The sequence below is a fragment of the Cricetulus griseus genome, chromosome 7 (genome assembly GCF_003668045.3).
Source record: "Cricetulus griseus strain 17A/GY chromosome 7, alternate assembly CriGri-PICRH-1.0, whole genome shotgun sequence".
Classification (NCBI taxonomy): Eukaryota; Metazoa; Chordata; class Mammalia; order Rodentia; family Cricetidae; genus Cricetulus; species Cricetulus griseus.
This window is the reverse complement of record NC_048600.1, coordinates 8272834-8290966: the sequence shown is the minus strand read 5'-3', so window position 1 is coordinate 8290966 and position 18133 is coordinate 8272834. Positions and strand designations below refer to the sequence as shown.

The 18133-nt window shown below is 40.4% G+C and overlaps 1 protein-coding gene across 1 annotated transcript in view; it reads left to right on the top strand.

Moving 5' to 3' along the window:
- Rasgrp3 (RAS guanyl releasing protein 3) overlaps window positions 1-18133 on the top strand; it is a 68009-nt gene that overhangs the window by 31236 nt on the left and 18640 nt on the right. The window contains exons 5-11 of the mRNA XM_035448290.1: window positions 830-892; window positions 1398-1529; window positions 2838-2985; window positions 4530-4703; window positions 5065-5181; window positions 8042-8317; window positions 16264-16341. Of these exons, the coding sequence (XP_035304181.1) occupies window positions 830-892; window positions 1398-1529; window positions 2838-2985; window positions 4530-4703; window positions 5065-5181; window positions 8042-8317; window positions 16264-16341 (988 nt within the window). The remainder of the gene's footprint in view (window positions 1-829; window positions 893-1397; window positions 1530-2837; window positions 2986-4529; window positions 4704-5064; window positions 5182-8041; window positions 8318-16263; window positions 16342-18133) is intronic.

Below are 18133 nucleotides of genomic sequence, written 5' to 3'. Positions count from 1 at the left end.
CTCTGGCTACTATGAATTTTGAATTTTGCAGTATGCTTGTAACCACAGTTTGTGGTTGTTGGTTGGCAAGTACTCAGGAAGGTGCAACTAATTTGTAAGTGACTTCTCCACCAGACCAAAAATATATCCCAGGGCCTTAACAAGTCAAGTTTGTCTATACAGTGGCAATGTGCTCACATCCCACTTCTATGCCCATTTGACTATCTCCAGGTTGAGTTCACGTCAGCCACAATTTTGAAACCCAACCATTTTATATCTTGGATATTTAACAAATTTCAGAATAGCTGTACTTTCATGTTAGAAATAGTCATGAGTCACGAAGGAAACTTAAACAATTTAAATTTAAATGTCATATATGGCAGATATCAGAGGGGTTAAAGAACCACAATCTATTAAATACATCCGGGACACACAAACTTAGATCCTAGTTACCTGCTTCAGACTCTAGTCTGAAATCACATATAGGAAGCTAGCTGGAGCTGATTTCTAGAATCAGTAGTAATCTATATGACCATTAATATCATGACAGAATATATATTACACTTACATAATAAGAGGTCAGTAAAGATGGCACACAGTCCAAAAATACACTATTTTAAATAGACTCTCATTTGACCATAGCATTATATTAGTTACAGTGGTGACTTTTTTCCCTTGTAGTATTGTTGGCTCTCCAAAAGTTTCAGAGCTTGGGCATTTTGCAAGGTTTTGGATTAGAAGTGCCCAACCTGTAACTGGGATTGCCTGGGATTTGTGTAAATTTTTGGAGCAGTGTCAGCTAGGCATGTGCAAAAGGAAGACATGAGAACATTTTCTTTAACTAGTCTACGTATCAGAACACCAGTGGAGAAGGCTGTGATGAGTTCCGACTGAAGGTCTGCTATTTCATGAGGTAAGCACACTTACAGATTTCATTTCTCATAGCTTGGGGTTCTGGAATTATCAATAATTCCTGTTTTTTTTTTCTAAGCAGCCAATGCTTCACCTCACTGTCTTTGTAACTATTAGTTCTTCTCTGCTCCTGGTGGGTAGGTTAGAATTTACTTTATGGACTAGAAATCAACTAGGGGCTAATGCCGTACAGAGGAAAACCAGCTCACAGTTTTGTTGGATTCTATGTTTTCTACTCCCTCACCATATGCTTTGCCATGAATTGCGGGGAGTGGTCCTTCAGGTGTGTTCTGTAATAAGTCAGGAAGAAGTTCAGGGTTGCTGGATCTTGATTCTTGACAAAAGGAGCAGAAATACAAGTGGTGCAATTGCTGGGGATATGAGCCGACAACTTGGAACTATGGTACTGGATTCTGTGTTTAGTTCAGTTTAAAAATGGTATGATAGTCTCCAAAGGGTCCAAATGAAATCCTCCAGCCATCAAAAGTCCTTTATATACCTTTCAGGTACTGGATTCTGAAATTCCCTGCAGAGTTTAATTTGGATCTTGGTTTGATTCGTATGACTGAGGAGTTCCGGGAAGTAGCTAGTCAACTAGGATATGAGAAACACATCAACCTCATGGACATATCCAGCATGTAAGAATGGGCACATCTTTTGGTCTCCATAGGTTCATTGCTTTGGGGAAGGGCTAGTGATGACCCTGCTTGAATGGAATCTATATTGTTCTAGAAGAAAGCTAGCTTCTTTGGACACAGCCTGGCTGTAGTGAACACAGCTGTAGTAGACACAATCTTTCTCTCCAAGATACAGTTTGTTTGTAAAATGGGATGGTACCTTTATGGGATTAATCTATGTTTAAGAATTCCACCAAGAAGCACATGAAAACATCTGGCACAGAATGGATGTTGAGTACTTAGTAATTGTCTCCTATGCCCCAGCTATTCAGATCACCACATTGTTTTCTCCTAGGAGCCCATCAGAAAAATCTTGGGTCCCAACTAAGCCTGCTGAATTAGAATCTATACCTTAATAAGATCCCATGCGATTCATACTCTCATGCAAGTCTGAGAAACTCTTCACCCTAGTTCTTCAGAGGCTTCCCTGAGGTTACACAAATGTTGACCACAGTTGTGTCCTGACTGGTTATCTCATAAGGGACTTAATACTAATTAGACTCATTTAAGGCAAACCAGCTAGCTCTGCCCAGGGGAAGCTTTCTCATGAACCTATATATGGTTGTCCATATTACAATTGTATATTCTATCCCAAGCTGGCCTTGAATTCAATATGTATCCTAGGGTGTCTCTGAGCTTTCTGATGATTTTCCCATCTTGACTTGCTGAATGCTAGGTTTACAGGTGTATATCAAATACACATATTTTGAGTCTTAGGCCTTCTCTTTGCCTGGAATGCTTCTTCAAGACTAATTGATAATGAATGACCCAGGAATCATCAGGGAGGCTTGTTTACAATGCCTGTCATCCAGATTCATTCCTAGTAAATCAGAGTCTCTGGAAGTAAGATGTAGGCCTCTGTCTTCATAATGAGTTTTTCAGATAATCCATATGACACTCAACTGTGATAAACACAATGTGGTTGTTTCCAAGTGCTTGAATCACCTCCTTTATGCCAATAAACCTCTGAATTTACAGGTCTCACCCTGATCTCTTCTGTATAGTTCAGCTATTTCTTGGTCACAAGGAATACCAAGTATGAGATTCAGGATGGACCACAGCAAACCTAGCCTGCCTAGAACAAAACAACTCCAAGTCTAGGTTCTGTTGGCAATGGGTGGGTGGTTTTCAATTCCAATATGGAGGGGAGAGCATGCATTCCACACAAGCTCCTGGCAGTAGGCCAAGAGTCACAGTCAGTGGGTTAATATCTTCCACTGAGAGAAATGCGTGTTGGGCACGTTGACCAGACTTTCTCTTCTTTCACAGTCCTTCCTATGACTGGATGAGGAGAGTCACACAGAGGAAAAAAGCATCGAAAAAGGGGAAGGCTTGTCTCTTGTTTGACCATCTGGAGCCCATTGAGTTGGCCGAGCACCTCACTTTTCTGGAGCATAAATCTTTTAGAAGGATCTCAGTAAGAACTTGACGGTTATTCTTCCAAGGGTAACATGCGCTGTGCCAACTTTCCCAAGAGCTGCGTGTTCATACTCCCGAGTGTTGGCAGCCTCTGCCACTGGGCTCGGTTGGAAATGTGCCCTTGATTCACAGGAACAATCCCTTTTAACCAAATATAAATATTATCCTGTCTTTAGTTTATGGCCCAGGAGCTATATTTCTGTCGCTATGTTCAATGTCTCCTTTCATAGATTGAAAGCACAATTTTTCTAAACCTTCAGCAGAGATTTTAACCATTCAAGGTTTATTTAGCTCAAGTGACCTCTTCCAAGTGAACGGTTTTGCTGGGACTTTTATTTGTAGCACAGGGGCTAACTTATTGTGGTATCTATACAAATGCCTAACTATGGACATACGTTGAGAATTAAGAAGTGTAGGCATTGAAGAGCTCTCATGTTGGCGTATTTCCTGGAGATGGAAGTCCCCTGCGTTAGACTTTCCTTCCTACACATCTTGATGGATACTCATTCCATTCTTACATCCGTTCTCCCTTCCCGTTCCCCTTCCTTCCTCACCTGCAGTCTCTTCAAGATACCTCTTTCTTGTTGCCCACTTCTTTATAGTGGTTCCATTAGCTGGTTGCTTCTGGGTCTCTCGTGAGCTCAGGGGAAGTCATTCCCCTTCCAAGGAGCCTGAAGTAAATCCCACCATTGCTGGCAAACAAGATGGTTTTGTCTACAAGCACGGATTTCCTCCTTTCTCTTCCTTCTTTCTTCCTTCCTTTTTTTTTTTTTTTTTAAAAAAAACTTTGAGTAGCCTTGAGGATCAAACCCAGGTCCTCATACATGCTACACAAATGTTCTAGAAGCTGTATCCTTAGCCCAACAGCAGAAATTTCTGAAAGACTGATGCATTCACCAAGCAAATCCTGTTTGTAGAGAACTATCAAGATGCTTCTCAAACAGGCCAAGGAAGGCGAGTCCCTGAACTTTGTATAGGACACAAGGCATCTCCCCTCACAGTCTGAAAATACGTCTAGATTGCTAAAGAGCAATCTTCCTTTACTATTTTTTTCCTATCTCCTTTTTTCTTGAAATACTAAAAACTTACTCATTTTTGAGAATATTATATTCCATTCATTTCCTGTTCTCTAGTGTGTGCCATTGTATCGTAAAGTGTTTATTTTTTGGTGTCATTAGTAGAACTAAAAATAGAAAACCTTAATTCTTTCCTGAGGCAATACTAAGCTGTCTGTTTTAATATTCCCAGGCTAATGGCCTATGTGGATCTTTATGGTTTGGGAAATTTGGAATTCTCAAGCATGTAACTTTGGATTTTGCCCCTTCTTCCCCCTCCTCTGAAGCACTGTGATTTGTGTGTTTGTGGGAGTGAGTTATGAAATGTAGCAAACAGTTCATTTAAAGGCACACGGATTTCAAGTTGGAATCCTTTATTAATGGGAAATGGAAGAAATCATCATGCCACAAAAGCTAGGGCACCCCTTTATCCATCCGCTAATGTCTGATTTTGTGATAGTTTAGAATCTGATTATTCCTTTTCCAGTTCACAGATTATCAGAGCTATGTCATCCATGGCTGCCTGGAGAATAACCCAACACTGGAGAGATCTATTGCTTTATTTAATGGAATCTCTAAGTGGGTCCAGTTGATGGTTCTTAGCAAACCAAGTCCTCAGCAAAGGGCCGAAGTCATCACAAAGTTCATCAATGTAGCACAGGTTTGTCTCATACTCAGATCCAGGTTTGGGGAGTCTGTGTATTGATTTCATTGGGAAAAGTCATTGAGAATTTTGGTGCTAACAATGGAAGAGCTCTCACAGGACAGTTAAACCATACTCCTCTCCTGTAACAAGATTGATTTTAAATGGCAGTCCTTTAGAACTATTTAATTGTGTTCTATGAAATACAATATCTTTCTTTTTAGAGGATTCAATTTTCATTTCATCTAAAACTCATGGATTCCCCCCTAGATTCTTGTTATTAACATTGTGCTTGTTTTCACCTGTATTTTGGGAAATTCAGAATAACTTTGAAAAATCTCTACCAAGTACCAGTGATAACATTTTTTTCTCATTGCAGAAACTCCTTCAACTAAAAAATTTTAACACCTTGATGGCAGTGGTTGGCGGGCTTAGTCATAGCTCCATTTCCCGACTCAAAGAGACCCATTCTCATCTCTCTTCAGAAGTTACAAAGGTATGGTGGATTTCAATCTAAATTCTAAGCAGTGTAGATTGTTGTAATGTGCTCTGATCCTGATAAGTGTTACCTGGGAGGACAACCTTTTTCTCTTAAACAAATGCAAAGTCACACATAGGGAACTAAATAGGAAGCAAAGAGCCCTATTGGCAGAATCAATACAGAAACCCAGATGGCTGCTAGGGGGAAATGTTTCAATGAGAATGTTCTGGTCTGGTGGGTGAGATGGCTCAGTAGGTGAGGATGCTTGCCACCAACCCTGGTGACCTGGGTTTAATCCCTGGAACTCACATGGTGGAAGGAAAGAACTTATTCCCAACAGTTCTCCTCTGATCAGTATATGTAGGCTAAGCCATGCACACCTCCTCTCCAAGAAATAAATGAATACAGAAGGAAAATAGTCCTACCCAAAGATGAATATATTGTAAATGTCACCAAATATTCATTTGGGGCTTGCTCTGTGATCAGCACTCTGATAAATGTGGAAGATGCCAGATGAGTAAGATAAATACTTATTGCTCACTGACAACACTGTGGCACATGGGAGATGCAAAGAAAAGGGAAGCTGGAGTAGAAATATTCAGACTCAAAATCATGTACCTTTAAAAGCCAGTTCACATATGGATATTCTCTATTATATTTATTTACAGACCATATCCTATAACTATCTCACTTACTAAGCAGAAAGGAACGTTTTCTCTTAGACTAACACTTGGCGGTAGTAGTAGAGGTTGTGTTCTGTTTTAACCCTAAGGAAGATGAAGTTTAAGACAACCTAAGTTGGTTAAATAACAAAGCAGTCTATTGTCCAACAGCCCTGGCAGTCCAGTGTCTGAGTGGACTCCAGGCGTGACCTTTTCAGGGTCTGGCTCAGTTCCTTCACATTCTTCCCAGGCTCAGAGATTTGTAGCTGCTTTTGTTCATTTTTGGTTTTTGTTTGTTTGTTTGCCTTATTAGCTTGGCTTCCCTCCTGTTTGAACTTTGGGAAGCAATAGGAAAGATCTTGTAAATGGAGCTTTTTTGTCCTAGCTGCCTCGTCTCAAATAAACACACAAAAACTTATGTTAACTGCAAAATGATCAGCCAATAGCTCAGGCTTATTACTAACTAGCCCTTACCACTTATCTCAGTTCTAATAAACCATGTACTGCCCAGAGGCTCATGGAGTTTACCTCTATCCCATTTCATGTGTCCAACTCCATCATCTGGCTGGTGATTCCTCTGACTCCACCCTTCTTCATCACATCATTCTCAGTTTAGTTTTCCTGCCTAACTTTTTCCTGACTTGCTATAGACTGATCAGCTTTATTATTAACTAATGAGAGCAATACATACTCACAGTGTACATAAGAATGATCCCACAGTAAGATCTAATCTTTTTTTAAAGATTTTATTTATTCATTATGTATACAACATTCTGCTTCCATGTATATCTGCACACCAGAAGAGGGTACCAGATCTCATAACAGATGGTTGTGAGCCACCATGTGGTTGCTGGAAATTGAACTCAGGACCTCTGGAAGAGCAGCCACTGCTCTTAACCTCTGAGCCATCTCTCCAGCCCCAACATCTAATCTTATACATGAAAGATTTCTCATTTTAACTCTCTTCTCATTAACTAAAGACTAACTTTCTAGGCATGTTTGACCATCTCAAGGCATGCAATGGCCATCCTGAACCAATAAGAGTTGTCAGAGAAATACGGTCTACTTATTGGCCTAACCCTCTGTTCCTAAACTGTTTAGGAATAAAAGGGGTGGAATTCCTGTGATGGAGCAGATGATGATTGGAGCAGAATCCATCTTACATCCTGGGGGTAGGGTGGGGGTAGAAATAGCTCATCTAAGCATGTGCAATGCTTTTGGAATAGGAAGGCTAATCAGAGGGGATTTATTAGAAAGTCTAGTTGTTGTTCACTAACCAGCAAAATTCATCTATACAAACATGAGTGAATACTCCAGAGAAGCACCATTATCTGGCCTCAAATTCTGCCCTCATCCCAAGTATAATGGGACTTATTATGGGTTCTTAAGCTTTGTACTAAATTTCAAATAAAAGGCAAAAATACAATTTGAGTTATAGAGAATAAGAGGCTTGAGGTTATAAGTATATCTTTAAAAATTATATATCAGAGGGACATAGTGAGGGCTCAGCTTTTAAGGGCTCTGACTAATCTTCCAGAAGGAGCGGCTTTGATTCCTGGTAACCACATGCTGGTTCACAGCTGTCTGTTACTCCAGTTCCAGAGATTTAACACCTTCTTCTAATTTCCACATGTCCCAGACCAGGCATACATATACTGCACACACATACATGCAGACAGAGCACTTATATAAATAAAGTAATAACACACACACACACACACACACACACACACACACACACACACCACACCACACCACACATCCTTAAACTCTTCTTTCTCATAGGAAAAGAAACTGAAAGCCAAACAAGTGAGAAGCCATGTTCACATTCACCCCTTTAGTTAATATAGAGCCTAAAACTCCAGCTAAGTGCAGCGTTTCCTGCCCTGCCTTGTTCCAGGTTAGCTTTCAAGTGACATTTGCAATGCAATTTCCTTGGAATTCCTTTGTGAACTGCCATTTCTCCTGACTCTCCAAATCCTAAGTATGCCATTTAACAGCTCACAGGTAGGCAGAGGAACAGGCTGTGAGAGCCTGGCCCAGTACACTTTTCTGCTTGTCTTCCCTTTGGATGACAGTTTCCTTCATCAATGTTGGTGCAGCCAATCCTCTTCCCCATGGCTGAGGAATTCCAAGCCACATATTCCAGAGTCTGCAAGTGGATAGGAGCGAAAGCTGTTAGTTGACAATTCTACTTTTCCATCTCTTCCCAGAACTGGAATGAAATGACCGAGTTGGTCTCCTCCAATGGCAATTATTGCAATTACCGAAAGGCCTTCGCCGACTGTGAAGGCTTCAAAATCCCCATCCTTGGCGTGCACTTGAAAGACTTGATAGCAGTCCATGTCATTTTCCCAGACTGGTTGGAAGAGAACAAAGTGAACATTGTGAAAATGCACCAGCTCTCCGTGACCCTGAGTGAACTGGTCTCCCTGCAGAACGCCTCTCACCACTTGGAACCTAACATGGATTTGATCAACCTGCTCACTGTGAGTTGCTAGGACCAAACATGTGCTCAACAGCACTTCTGTTCCTTAATTTCTAGTGCCACGGAAAGATATGTTGCAACAATTCACTTTTGGGGAAAAATAATTTAGGGGTTAGTGCATGTTAAGGAGTCTCAAAGAATGAGAAAAATGAAAACTTATACCCATAAGGAGTATGACTCGAGACTATAGCCTTGGAGCAAACACATTTTCCTTCTTTGGGATGAGCCTGGTCTCTGCCCATATGAATGCCTTCTGTAGGTCTTTTCTCCTTAAGAGCCACTTTAGCCTTCTGCTGTCTGTCTGCACACTTGCCCATCTGATCAGTTCTTTTCTTCTGCTCTGAAATCCTCTGCTTCTCTTTCAATTGAGAATTCAAAGACTCCATCTTTATTCTTTTTTTCTTTTTCAAGTCAGGTTTTCTCTGTGTAGCTTTGTAGACCAACTGGCCTCAAACTCACAGAGATCCGCCAGCCTCTGCCTCCTGAGTACTGGGATTAAAGGCGTGCACCACTACTACCCAGCTTCCATCTTTACTTTTAATTTGAAAGCTTCTGTTTTATATTGTGTGTGTGTGTGTGTGTGTGTGTGTGTGTGTGTGTGTGTACATGGTGTATGTGTGTGGAAAAGGGACGAGGGGGGTGACCTTTGATCATACCACAGTACATACTCGGAGGTCAGACAACTTTGCGCAGTTTGCTTTCTCTTTCCAAGTTTGTTCAAGGAGTAACTTCACTCACTGAGTCATCTTTCGGGCCCCTTCTTGCTTTTTTGTTTTTGTTTGGTTTTCAAGTTTTTTTTGTTTTTGGTTTTTTTGTTTTGTTTTGTTTTTGGCATTGTTTGTTTGCTTGCTTGTTTTAGACTTGGAATTTAGCTCAGGCTAGTTTTGAACTTATGGTCTCCCCTGGCCTCAGTCTCTGAAGTACTAGGATTATAACTGTGAGACATCATGTGCTGCTTTTAAAGACTTTGTCTTTCTAGCGTAGTCTTTGTTCTCTTCCAGTGCAGTAATGGATCTTTTGTGTTTCACCCTTGTACTTTATATATTTTTCGTTAACTGTAGAAGGCATTGCTCTGCATTAGATTAATTCTTTCTGTTCATGTGCTTTTTTTTTTTTCCAATATGCCCAGCAGCTTTCAGAGTACCTGGCACTACTGAGAACTCAGAAGACAAAGTGAATGATGTGTTTAAGAGTAATGAGTGTCAAATACTCTCATTGTTGTTTATTTATTTTGGCACTTGTAGCAGATTGTTTAGATGGACTTCAGGTCCAGAGGTTTTTAGACACAGCAGGTATATAGACCGAGACATCTTCCATTGGGTCTTCTTTTTGAGGAAGAAGAAACACAAACAAATTCTCTTACTCTTGCTTAAACAAGGGAAGGCACAACTTCCCTATTTGGCTTCACAGCAGCCTAGCATCAGAAACTTGGCTGCCAAGGTAAATTGGTGTTTTCTTTTTACGTCCACGGAGATTTTACTCCTGTAAAGATCCAACGGTCTAAACCCCCTAGGATGGCTGCATTGGAGTAGGAGCTCGGTTCTCAGACTTTACAGACTCTGTCCCTAGAGTAAGTGATTGTTATTAAAAGACACACCCCTAAGCAGAATGATAGTGTTAACTGTACTCAATATGAAGTTGAGGCGATCAACACACATATCTCTTGGGTGTGTGTGATAAACAATAAACAAAAAGATGTTCTCCAATGAGGAACCTTTTTTGGTTTTTCGAGACAGGGTTTCTCTGTGTAACTTTGGAGCCTATCCTGGCACTTGCTCTGGAGACCAGGCTGGCCTCGAACTCACAGAGATCCGCCTGCCTCTGTCTCCCAAATGCTGGGATTAAAGGCGTGTGCCACCAACGCCCGGCTAAACTGTATTCTTAACCTTAAGTATAACTTTATAAGGCAGTTATCTACATTTGAACAATATCCCAAACACCTGAAAGACAATGATAATGTAAGGAAATTAAGTTTGAGTTTTAAGTACACCAACCAAGAGAAAGGTCTCTCCATGGTAGAGTACTTGCCTAGGATGCACAAGACCTGGTTCTATACAAAACAAAACTAAACCTAAATGCACCAAGCAACATTATCAAAAAGAGGTGTTTAGGAAAATTATGAATATTTCTTTAATGAAAGTTCAATGGTACAAATGGGAAACCTGAATTAAAAAAATAAAAGCTAAGAAACAATTCCTTTTTGTTAGGAAAAACAAAAGAAAAGAAATGCAGAGTTTGCCCACTCTTTTTTTTAGGAGCACTGAGGGAAAATGTAGAAGTTTTTAAGGGCAGGGTCTCATAACCCATGGTGATGGCAAAAATACTAGATGAAAAGTCTTGGTCTTAGCCCTACCTCTGTGCTAATCAGTTCTGACTTTGCCTTTTCATAATGTTCTGTGCTCATTTATGAGGTCTAAATTTCTATGAATATAGAAATACAGAATGGCAAGACATGAAAATAAAGAAAAATTTGTGGTATTGGCATAGGGTCCACTGACTCCCCAGGACAGCACAGGCCTGAAGAGGAGTTATGACACCTAAGCCAGTTTCCACTTAGATCTCATATCTTCCTTGTCTCACCACAATCAAGTAAAATATTCATTCCTCACAAGGACACATCCATTTTTTTTCCTGACCTCTGGGGACCTAATGTTCCCAACATGAGTCCTGAGGAAACTTATGTGTTCACTAGAGTCTAGTGGCCACTCTATGAAGTCCATACATGTTTGTATTAGAACCACACATCTGTAGCTGTCTGAGGCAGGAGAGCAAGTCCATGAGCATAGCTTTTAAGAAGTGATTCATTTTTCTCCAAGTCAAGTTTTTGCCCAAAGTGACTGTGTTCTTTAGTCACCAACATGTGCTTCAGACACTGAAAGACAGAAAGTGAGAGCTCAAGTTAATGAACAGTTATTAAACACCTATTCTGTGCATTAGGCTGTCTACCTATGCTGGAATTTTCCATGACCACTGACTCACATGACACTCCCCCTGGGTCTTCAAGGTATATTCTCACAGGGGCCCTGTAATGAATCCTGGGGGAAAGAGAAAAATGTCATACCCCCTCTGTTCCTTCCTCAAACATGAAGGAACTGAGGTTTATTAATACCCAAAAAAGCCTAAAAGTGGCTACCTTCTGGATACAAGGGTGAGGAACTTTCTCCCTTGGGTAATGTATTAGTCAGCTTTTCATCACTATAACAAATACCCAGCATAAATCAATTCATGAAAAGAAAAGCTTGTTTTGCCACAGCCTTGGTTCTGTGGCAAGGCTGCACCTCAGTGGGGCAACATTTGGCCAACCAAGATCACTTATGGCTGGCAAGTGGAAAGACAGCACGGCATGGCTGAGGTTCCATAATTTCCTTGGAGGTGTGCTCTCATGATTTGAAGACCTTTTACTGGGCTTCACCTCTTAATGTCCCACTGCATCACAATTGTGCCACAGAGCAAGCTTTTAACATATGGGCCTTGGAGGGGGCTTTGAAGATGTAAATTAATAGTGCATGAATGACCTTGGATGGACATGTCTCTATACTGTGCACATATTACTCACATATAGTTTATCTTTTGTCACTAAAATTTTAAACAATATTCTCCCCAGCCCTTTTCACTAATTTAGAGAATAAATTTTATGTGGCAAAAACCATGTTGCTTGCACTTTGGTGTCCTTTGTCCCTTGAACAGCAGAGGAACACAGCAGTAGACCATTGGGATTTAGGTAGTTCTCCCTTTCAGGGTAGATCTGGAGAAGGCATCTCCCCTTGAGGACCCAAGTCATATAGTGAGGAGTTCTCAAAGCCGATGCCTCTGTTTCATGATCTATGAAACAGACAAATTCTTTTCATGTTATTTTTAGCCCCATCGGTTGCTTTTACCATTTTGAGCACATGCAAATAGTTGGAAAGCCCCTATGTTTTTACAGTCTCATTTTAAAAAAGACAAGAAATGAAAAAAGAGAGAAGGAGGAGGAGAAGAAAAAGAAAGGAAAAGGTGATTGCTAAACTGATGAGTATAAACAGTTTATGATCAAGTGTGTTTTGTTTTATAATAAGCAAATTGGAGCATGAAGTCTAATTCTAGATCAACCTGTGCTGACAGGATTGGAGGGTAAAGGCAACTGACAGTGGATCAGAATAGTGCCGAAACCCACCAGGTACAAAATATGTTACACAAAAGCTGGTCACATTATTTAAAAATGGGAAGTAGACAGGGAAAATCCAAGGAGCTCTGAGAGAGGAAATAGGGCTGTGAAATGGTAGCAGTTGTCCTGGGGACAGTTTTCTGTTCACAGATAAGCACCAGGACATGTGGTTGCTATATTGCCTAGATGCCAGTTCTGCATAAGTGACCTTCTAAGTAAAGCCAGTGAAATGGATACATATTAGCTCATTTAAATCTTCCCCAAGGTCCTGGCTGGAAGCTCTGCTCATCAGGAAGAAATCAAGAAGCTTCATTGCTTGCTCAGGATTGCAGTGTTGATAAGTAGATGGAAGACACTTGGAGATGATCAAATCGTGTCCTTCTCTGGATCAGTTATATACCCATCAGTCATGGGAAAATACCTAACGAGGGTACTTGCAAGAGCATCTTGCGAATTTAGTGGTGTCTTGTGGGCATTTCTAGTTGAATGTCTTGGAGCTGCTGTTAACTCCTTCAATGATGCTGGTACCCTTCATTATGGGATTTGAACATCACAGGACTTGGAGGCAAGTAAGGAGGAAGGAAACTATGCTTATCATTCAAAGCCAGGGCTAATTCCTGATAACAAGGAGCTTGGAAAAATAGATTGCCCTTGGCTTTCTCTCTTTATTTATGGAAAATCCTCCCTGCAAGGCCTCAAACAGCAACTTCATGGAGCCCAGCAGAATCCTTGGGGATTTAACCAAATGGTAGGCAACTTCCCATGGTGGGTTTGTTTTATTTGTATAGTAACATGAAAGCTGTTTGTTGCTGGTGACCAGTGTTTAAATATTGTCCTAATTCATATTAAACTCCAGATTGCTGACTTCTCACAAACCAGAGATGGCAACTTGATATCAAATGTTGGACAGACAAATATTTATTATTATACCTAAATAACAGCTGTTGGTGTACGTTTCCTGTTCCAACTACCTGCTCCCAAATAAACATGGAGATTTAAGATTACTTAAAAATGCTCAGTCAATAGCTCAGACTTGTTACTAGCTAACTCTTACACTTTAAATTAACCCATATTTCCTATCTACCCTCTGTCATGTGGTTCATGGCTTGTTACCTCCTTTTCTACCTGTGCTATTTCCTCTGTGTCTCCTAGTGTCTCCTCTGACTCCACCCTTCTTCTTCTCATCACTCTCAGTTTGGTTCTCCTGCCTACTTTATCCTGTTCAGCTATTGGCCAGTCAGCTTCTTTATCCAACCAATCATGGTGACAAATATTCACAGTGTACAAAAGGACTATTCTACACAAAATAGCTGCTTCCAACTTTTAAGAGACCATGCCCCCTCCTATTGCTTCCTTAGCAGAGAGATGGTATTCTGTTCCATTTACCATAACAAACTGTTGAGTATAAAGAAAAGATTGAAAACCTGATAGCATACATAAGGATTCTTTTTGTTGTTGTTGTTTTTGTTTCTGTCTTTTGAGACAGGGTTTCTCTGTGGCTTTGGAGGCTTCCCTGGAACTAGCTCTTGTAGACCAGGTTGGTCTCCAACTCACGTAGATCCGCCTGCCTCTGCCTCCTGAGTGCTGGGACTAAAGGCATGTACCACCACTGCCCAGTTCACAAGGGTTCTTTTTTTTCTCCAAAATAAGTCATTGTGGTACTGTATCAGCTATTACCTTGTTACTGTACCAACATATCTGACTATGCTTTTAACCCCATATTCAGGAAGCAGAAAGAGGCGAATTCAGAGTTTGAGGTCACCCTGCTTCATATTGAGAGTTCCAGGTCAGCCAGGGTTACATAGTAAGACCTCCATCTTCAAAATCAATATAAGAAAAGCAACTTAAAAGAGAGAAACATTTATTTTGTCTCACAGTTAAAGGAACCAGTCTAATATATCAAGAAAACCATGGTGGTGGCACAAGCTTGAAGTTGCTAATCCCAGTGTGTCTCCAGTCAGGGTGCAAAGAATGATACATTGGTATGTGGCTAGCTTTGTCTTGTATTTATATAGCCCAGGACCCAGCTTGGGAAATGGTGCCACCCAAATTTAGGGTAGGTCTTTCCATTCAATTAAGCTAACCAAGATATCCCCCACAGATAGCTTTTCCCAGAGATTTCTCTCTTTGGTGAGATTAGATAAAAAATGGATAATATTAACCATCACAGGTGTCAATGTGCCCACCAAATATCCTTTTGCACATACTACTTCATTCTTTTGAATTATTGGCTGCTTCCTAGAGGCATTAGCCTCTGACATGTGTGAATGGGTGTGACTACTGTTTAGAGAAAGGTAAATTCAGTGTTCATCGTTAGCAAGCAGGATTGTCAAGACTTGGTAAAATTTTGGTACCAATTTATAGCAAGGTCAATTTTATTCTTCCTAGGAAAGAACTTCAGGCAACTAAGTCTTCAATTTAAATGATGTAGGGAGTGGCTGTTAGGACAGTGATGTGACTGATCTCTGGCACATATTATATGGTTAAAAAATATTTGCTAAATGAATGAATGCTTTTGGATTTTATGGTGTCAACTTTGTTTTTGAAGGAGTTTGAACAAAATCACCCTAGAAAACTGTAGTTTGCCTCTAATTTTCTCTTCATCTCTTTTTCTTTCTGTTCTTTGCTCCATTCTCATAAACAATGAAGATTTATTCTTAAACAAGCTAAAAAAATCTTAGAGGACATTTGTCATGCCTAAAGGCCAGTAGCCTGACTCTTACCATTGTTGATGAAGTGATGGGATTCATTGAGTCACCTGGCATTGAGGGCATGGGTGTGAATTGTCTGGCTTACTGCAATCCTCATGACTTGCTCTAGGGGAATGGGAGCATGCATGTTAAAGTGTTTACCCATTATAGATACTCTCACTCTCCAACCTTGATGGAAGCTGGTGTCCTTGCCTGTGCTGGCCTTCTCTTCCTCTAATCATCTCCTGAATCTTTCCTGATCATTTCAGTCTCCAGGGGTCCCCGTGTGTAATAATACTAGGAACGAGCCCACATATACCAATAATAACAATGTCAAATAGCATTTCCCAAGACAGTCCTGTGGGCCAAGTCCTTGTGAAGTACTTTGAATGTATTCTTTCATTTGATCCTCATCAAAATCTAGTTTTGTGGAGACTTGTATAGTCTTCACCTTTTATAGACACAGGATCCATGTGGGGATGCCCAAATAACTTGGTTTGGGCTCCGAGTTCACCGATGGCAAACTCAGGCTTGAACGGTAGCCCCTTTGATCTTAACACTTATTCTTCTCTTTCTCAGAATAATTCCTGTAACATTTGGATGGAGGCATCTCACTTAATCCTTAACATGCATTGATGGCAACTCAGTTTTGTTGTTTGTTCGAATTCTGTTTGTTCAAATTAACTACCAGACTCTTAAGGGCAAAGAGCCACATTTGGTTTCACCAGGCCACTGTACAATGCTATAAAAGCAAAAGGATGTGGGCTAATTTATTCTTTATTTCCATGGTTTTTAATCAAGTCTTGTGCTATGCATCTGTCCAGCCCCGAGCCTATAAAAATCTAGACTCCCTCATCTCTGCCTCAGGACTGAACATGTAAGACCTGTCTAACCAACACTGCAAGGAGATGGAGTCCATTGTGGTTTTCTTGATGCTGATGACCACACCAGAATTAACTTTCTCTTTTTAAATTTTTATTTCTCACCTCAACTCTTTTGCATCCATCCAGATTATTGCGCACGGGACTCACAGCCTTCAACTTGAAAATATTTCAGTAATTTGGGTAAAGAAATGTCCAACATAATCACCTGTGTTGTTTGATCTTGTCATAGCTCTCTCTGGACCTCTACCACACTGAAGATGATATTTACAAACTGTCACTGGTGCTGGAGCCTAGAAATTCCAAATCGGTAGGTACTGTTTTTCTTTCAGGGCTCTAAACACCACTGTTTGTCATTTATTGTCATTGGCTATTTTGGTGGTGTTTTGTGTTCTTATGGCTGAAGAACTTTGAAAATCTGTAGTATTCCCATTTGACCAATGGGCCAGCTTACTCCCAAAGGTTTCAGGAGTATTTCTTCACATCAAATGCTAAAGGAGAGAAATAATATTACCTGTATGCTGTTTTATTATTTACCTTTTATCTTTTGTATTCCCCCTCTAGGAACTTACCTACGCAAAGGGCTAAAAGAAAAAAATTGTCAGTCATCCTAGTATTTAAGATCCTGTGTTAGAGTTTCTGTCCAGATCCCTTATACCCTTCTATGCTCTGTAAAAATAAATAAATAAATAAATAAATAAAGGGGTTGGAGAGATGACTTGGCAGTTAAGAACACTTGCTGTTATTGCAGAAGACCATGTTTGGTCCCCAGCACCCACATGGTGATTCACAACCACCTGTAACTCCAGTTCTTAGGGTTTTAATGCCCTCTCTTTGTCTCCATACATGGGGCACATTCATGCATGGAGGTCCAAACACTCATACATATAAATAAAAAATAAAATAAACAGAAACACAAAAACACCCTCATGCCCATAAAAGTAGTTTAAGAAATTTAATCTGCCTTAAAAATTCTGTGACTAAGAATGATTGAAGAAACACCTAAGGCTGACCTCTAGAGTCCATATATACATGCCACACACACGTGCACACATGCATGCACACATAATCATACACATAGAGCCATGGTGTGTGAAGGGATGCAAAGGTGTGAGTGTGTGCATGACCCTATCTAAATTGTATAAAGTTGTTGATCTTGCTAGCTGCCTGCCAATAGCACCCACATCAACATTGTATGGGATTTAAATGAGTTATGGTTCCTCCTCAGATTCTCCTGAAAAAAAATGTATCCCCAGTTCATACATAGCACATAAAGAGCCTCCTGGAACAGGTTTGCCTGTGTGTACCAGGAAAAACACTGTCACTATATGAGGGTCCCACAGAGAGCAGTAAATAAACCATACAACAGCCTTAGCTGGGCTCCCAGTTGGGTTGTGTGTCCTGCTTGAGTTAATGCATTATTGACACCACATTTCCCATGTGACTAAGAGAAAATGTCTTGAAAGACAGAAAAAGAAAAAAAAAAAAACCTGTTAGAAAAGCCTGTGGAGAGGACAGAGACCCAGGCATTCACACAACAGTTGGAAGTAATTAGCACCACAAAGAGTGGGTGAAAGGACATGAACTTGCCATGTGTCAGTTACTAGTTGTTGTATGCATTCAATGCAAATTTATCACAAATACTATTTGAAAAAGCTTGAAATTAGATTGCTTTTGTTTTTGAGACAGGATCTTGCTATAAAACCTGGGCTGGCCTCAAACTCCTGAACTTCTACCTCAGTCTCCCAAGTGCTGGAATTACAGGTATGTGCCACTGTGGTTGGCTTGATAACTGTAATCTATGTATGTGTATGTGTTTGTATACATACATACATATGTAAAAGTCCATGGTGCTTTATCGTGTGAACCTTTAGGAATCATCTGGTGATAACCTGTAGTTAGAGAACCCAGATGGGCAGTTTTGGTGGTCCAGAAGTACAGTTTTTAAATACTTATTTAAAAGAATAGAATGCAGGCTGCTATTAAACAAAGTGCATTATCAAAACATATCTTTAGCCATGTGTGCTAGTACACACCTCTGCTGGGGTCCAGCCTGTACCAGTCCCATGCTGCAGAGGCCATCTGTTCTGGACTGATGTCTT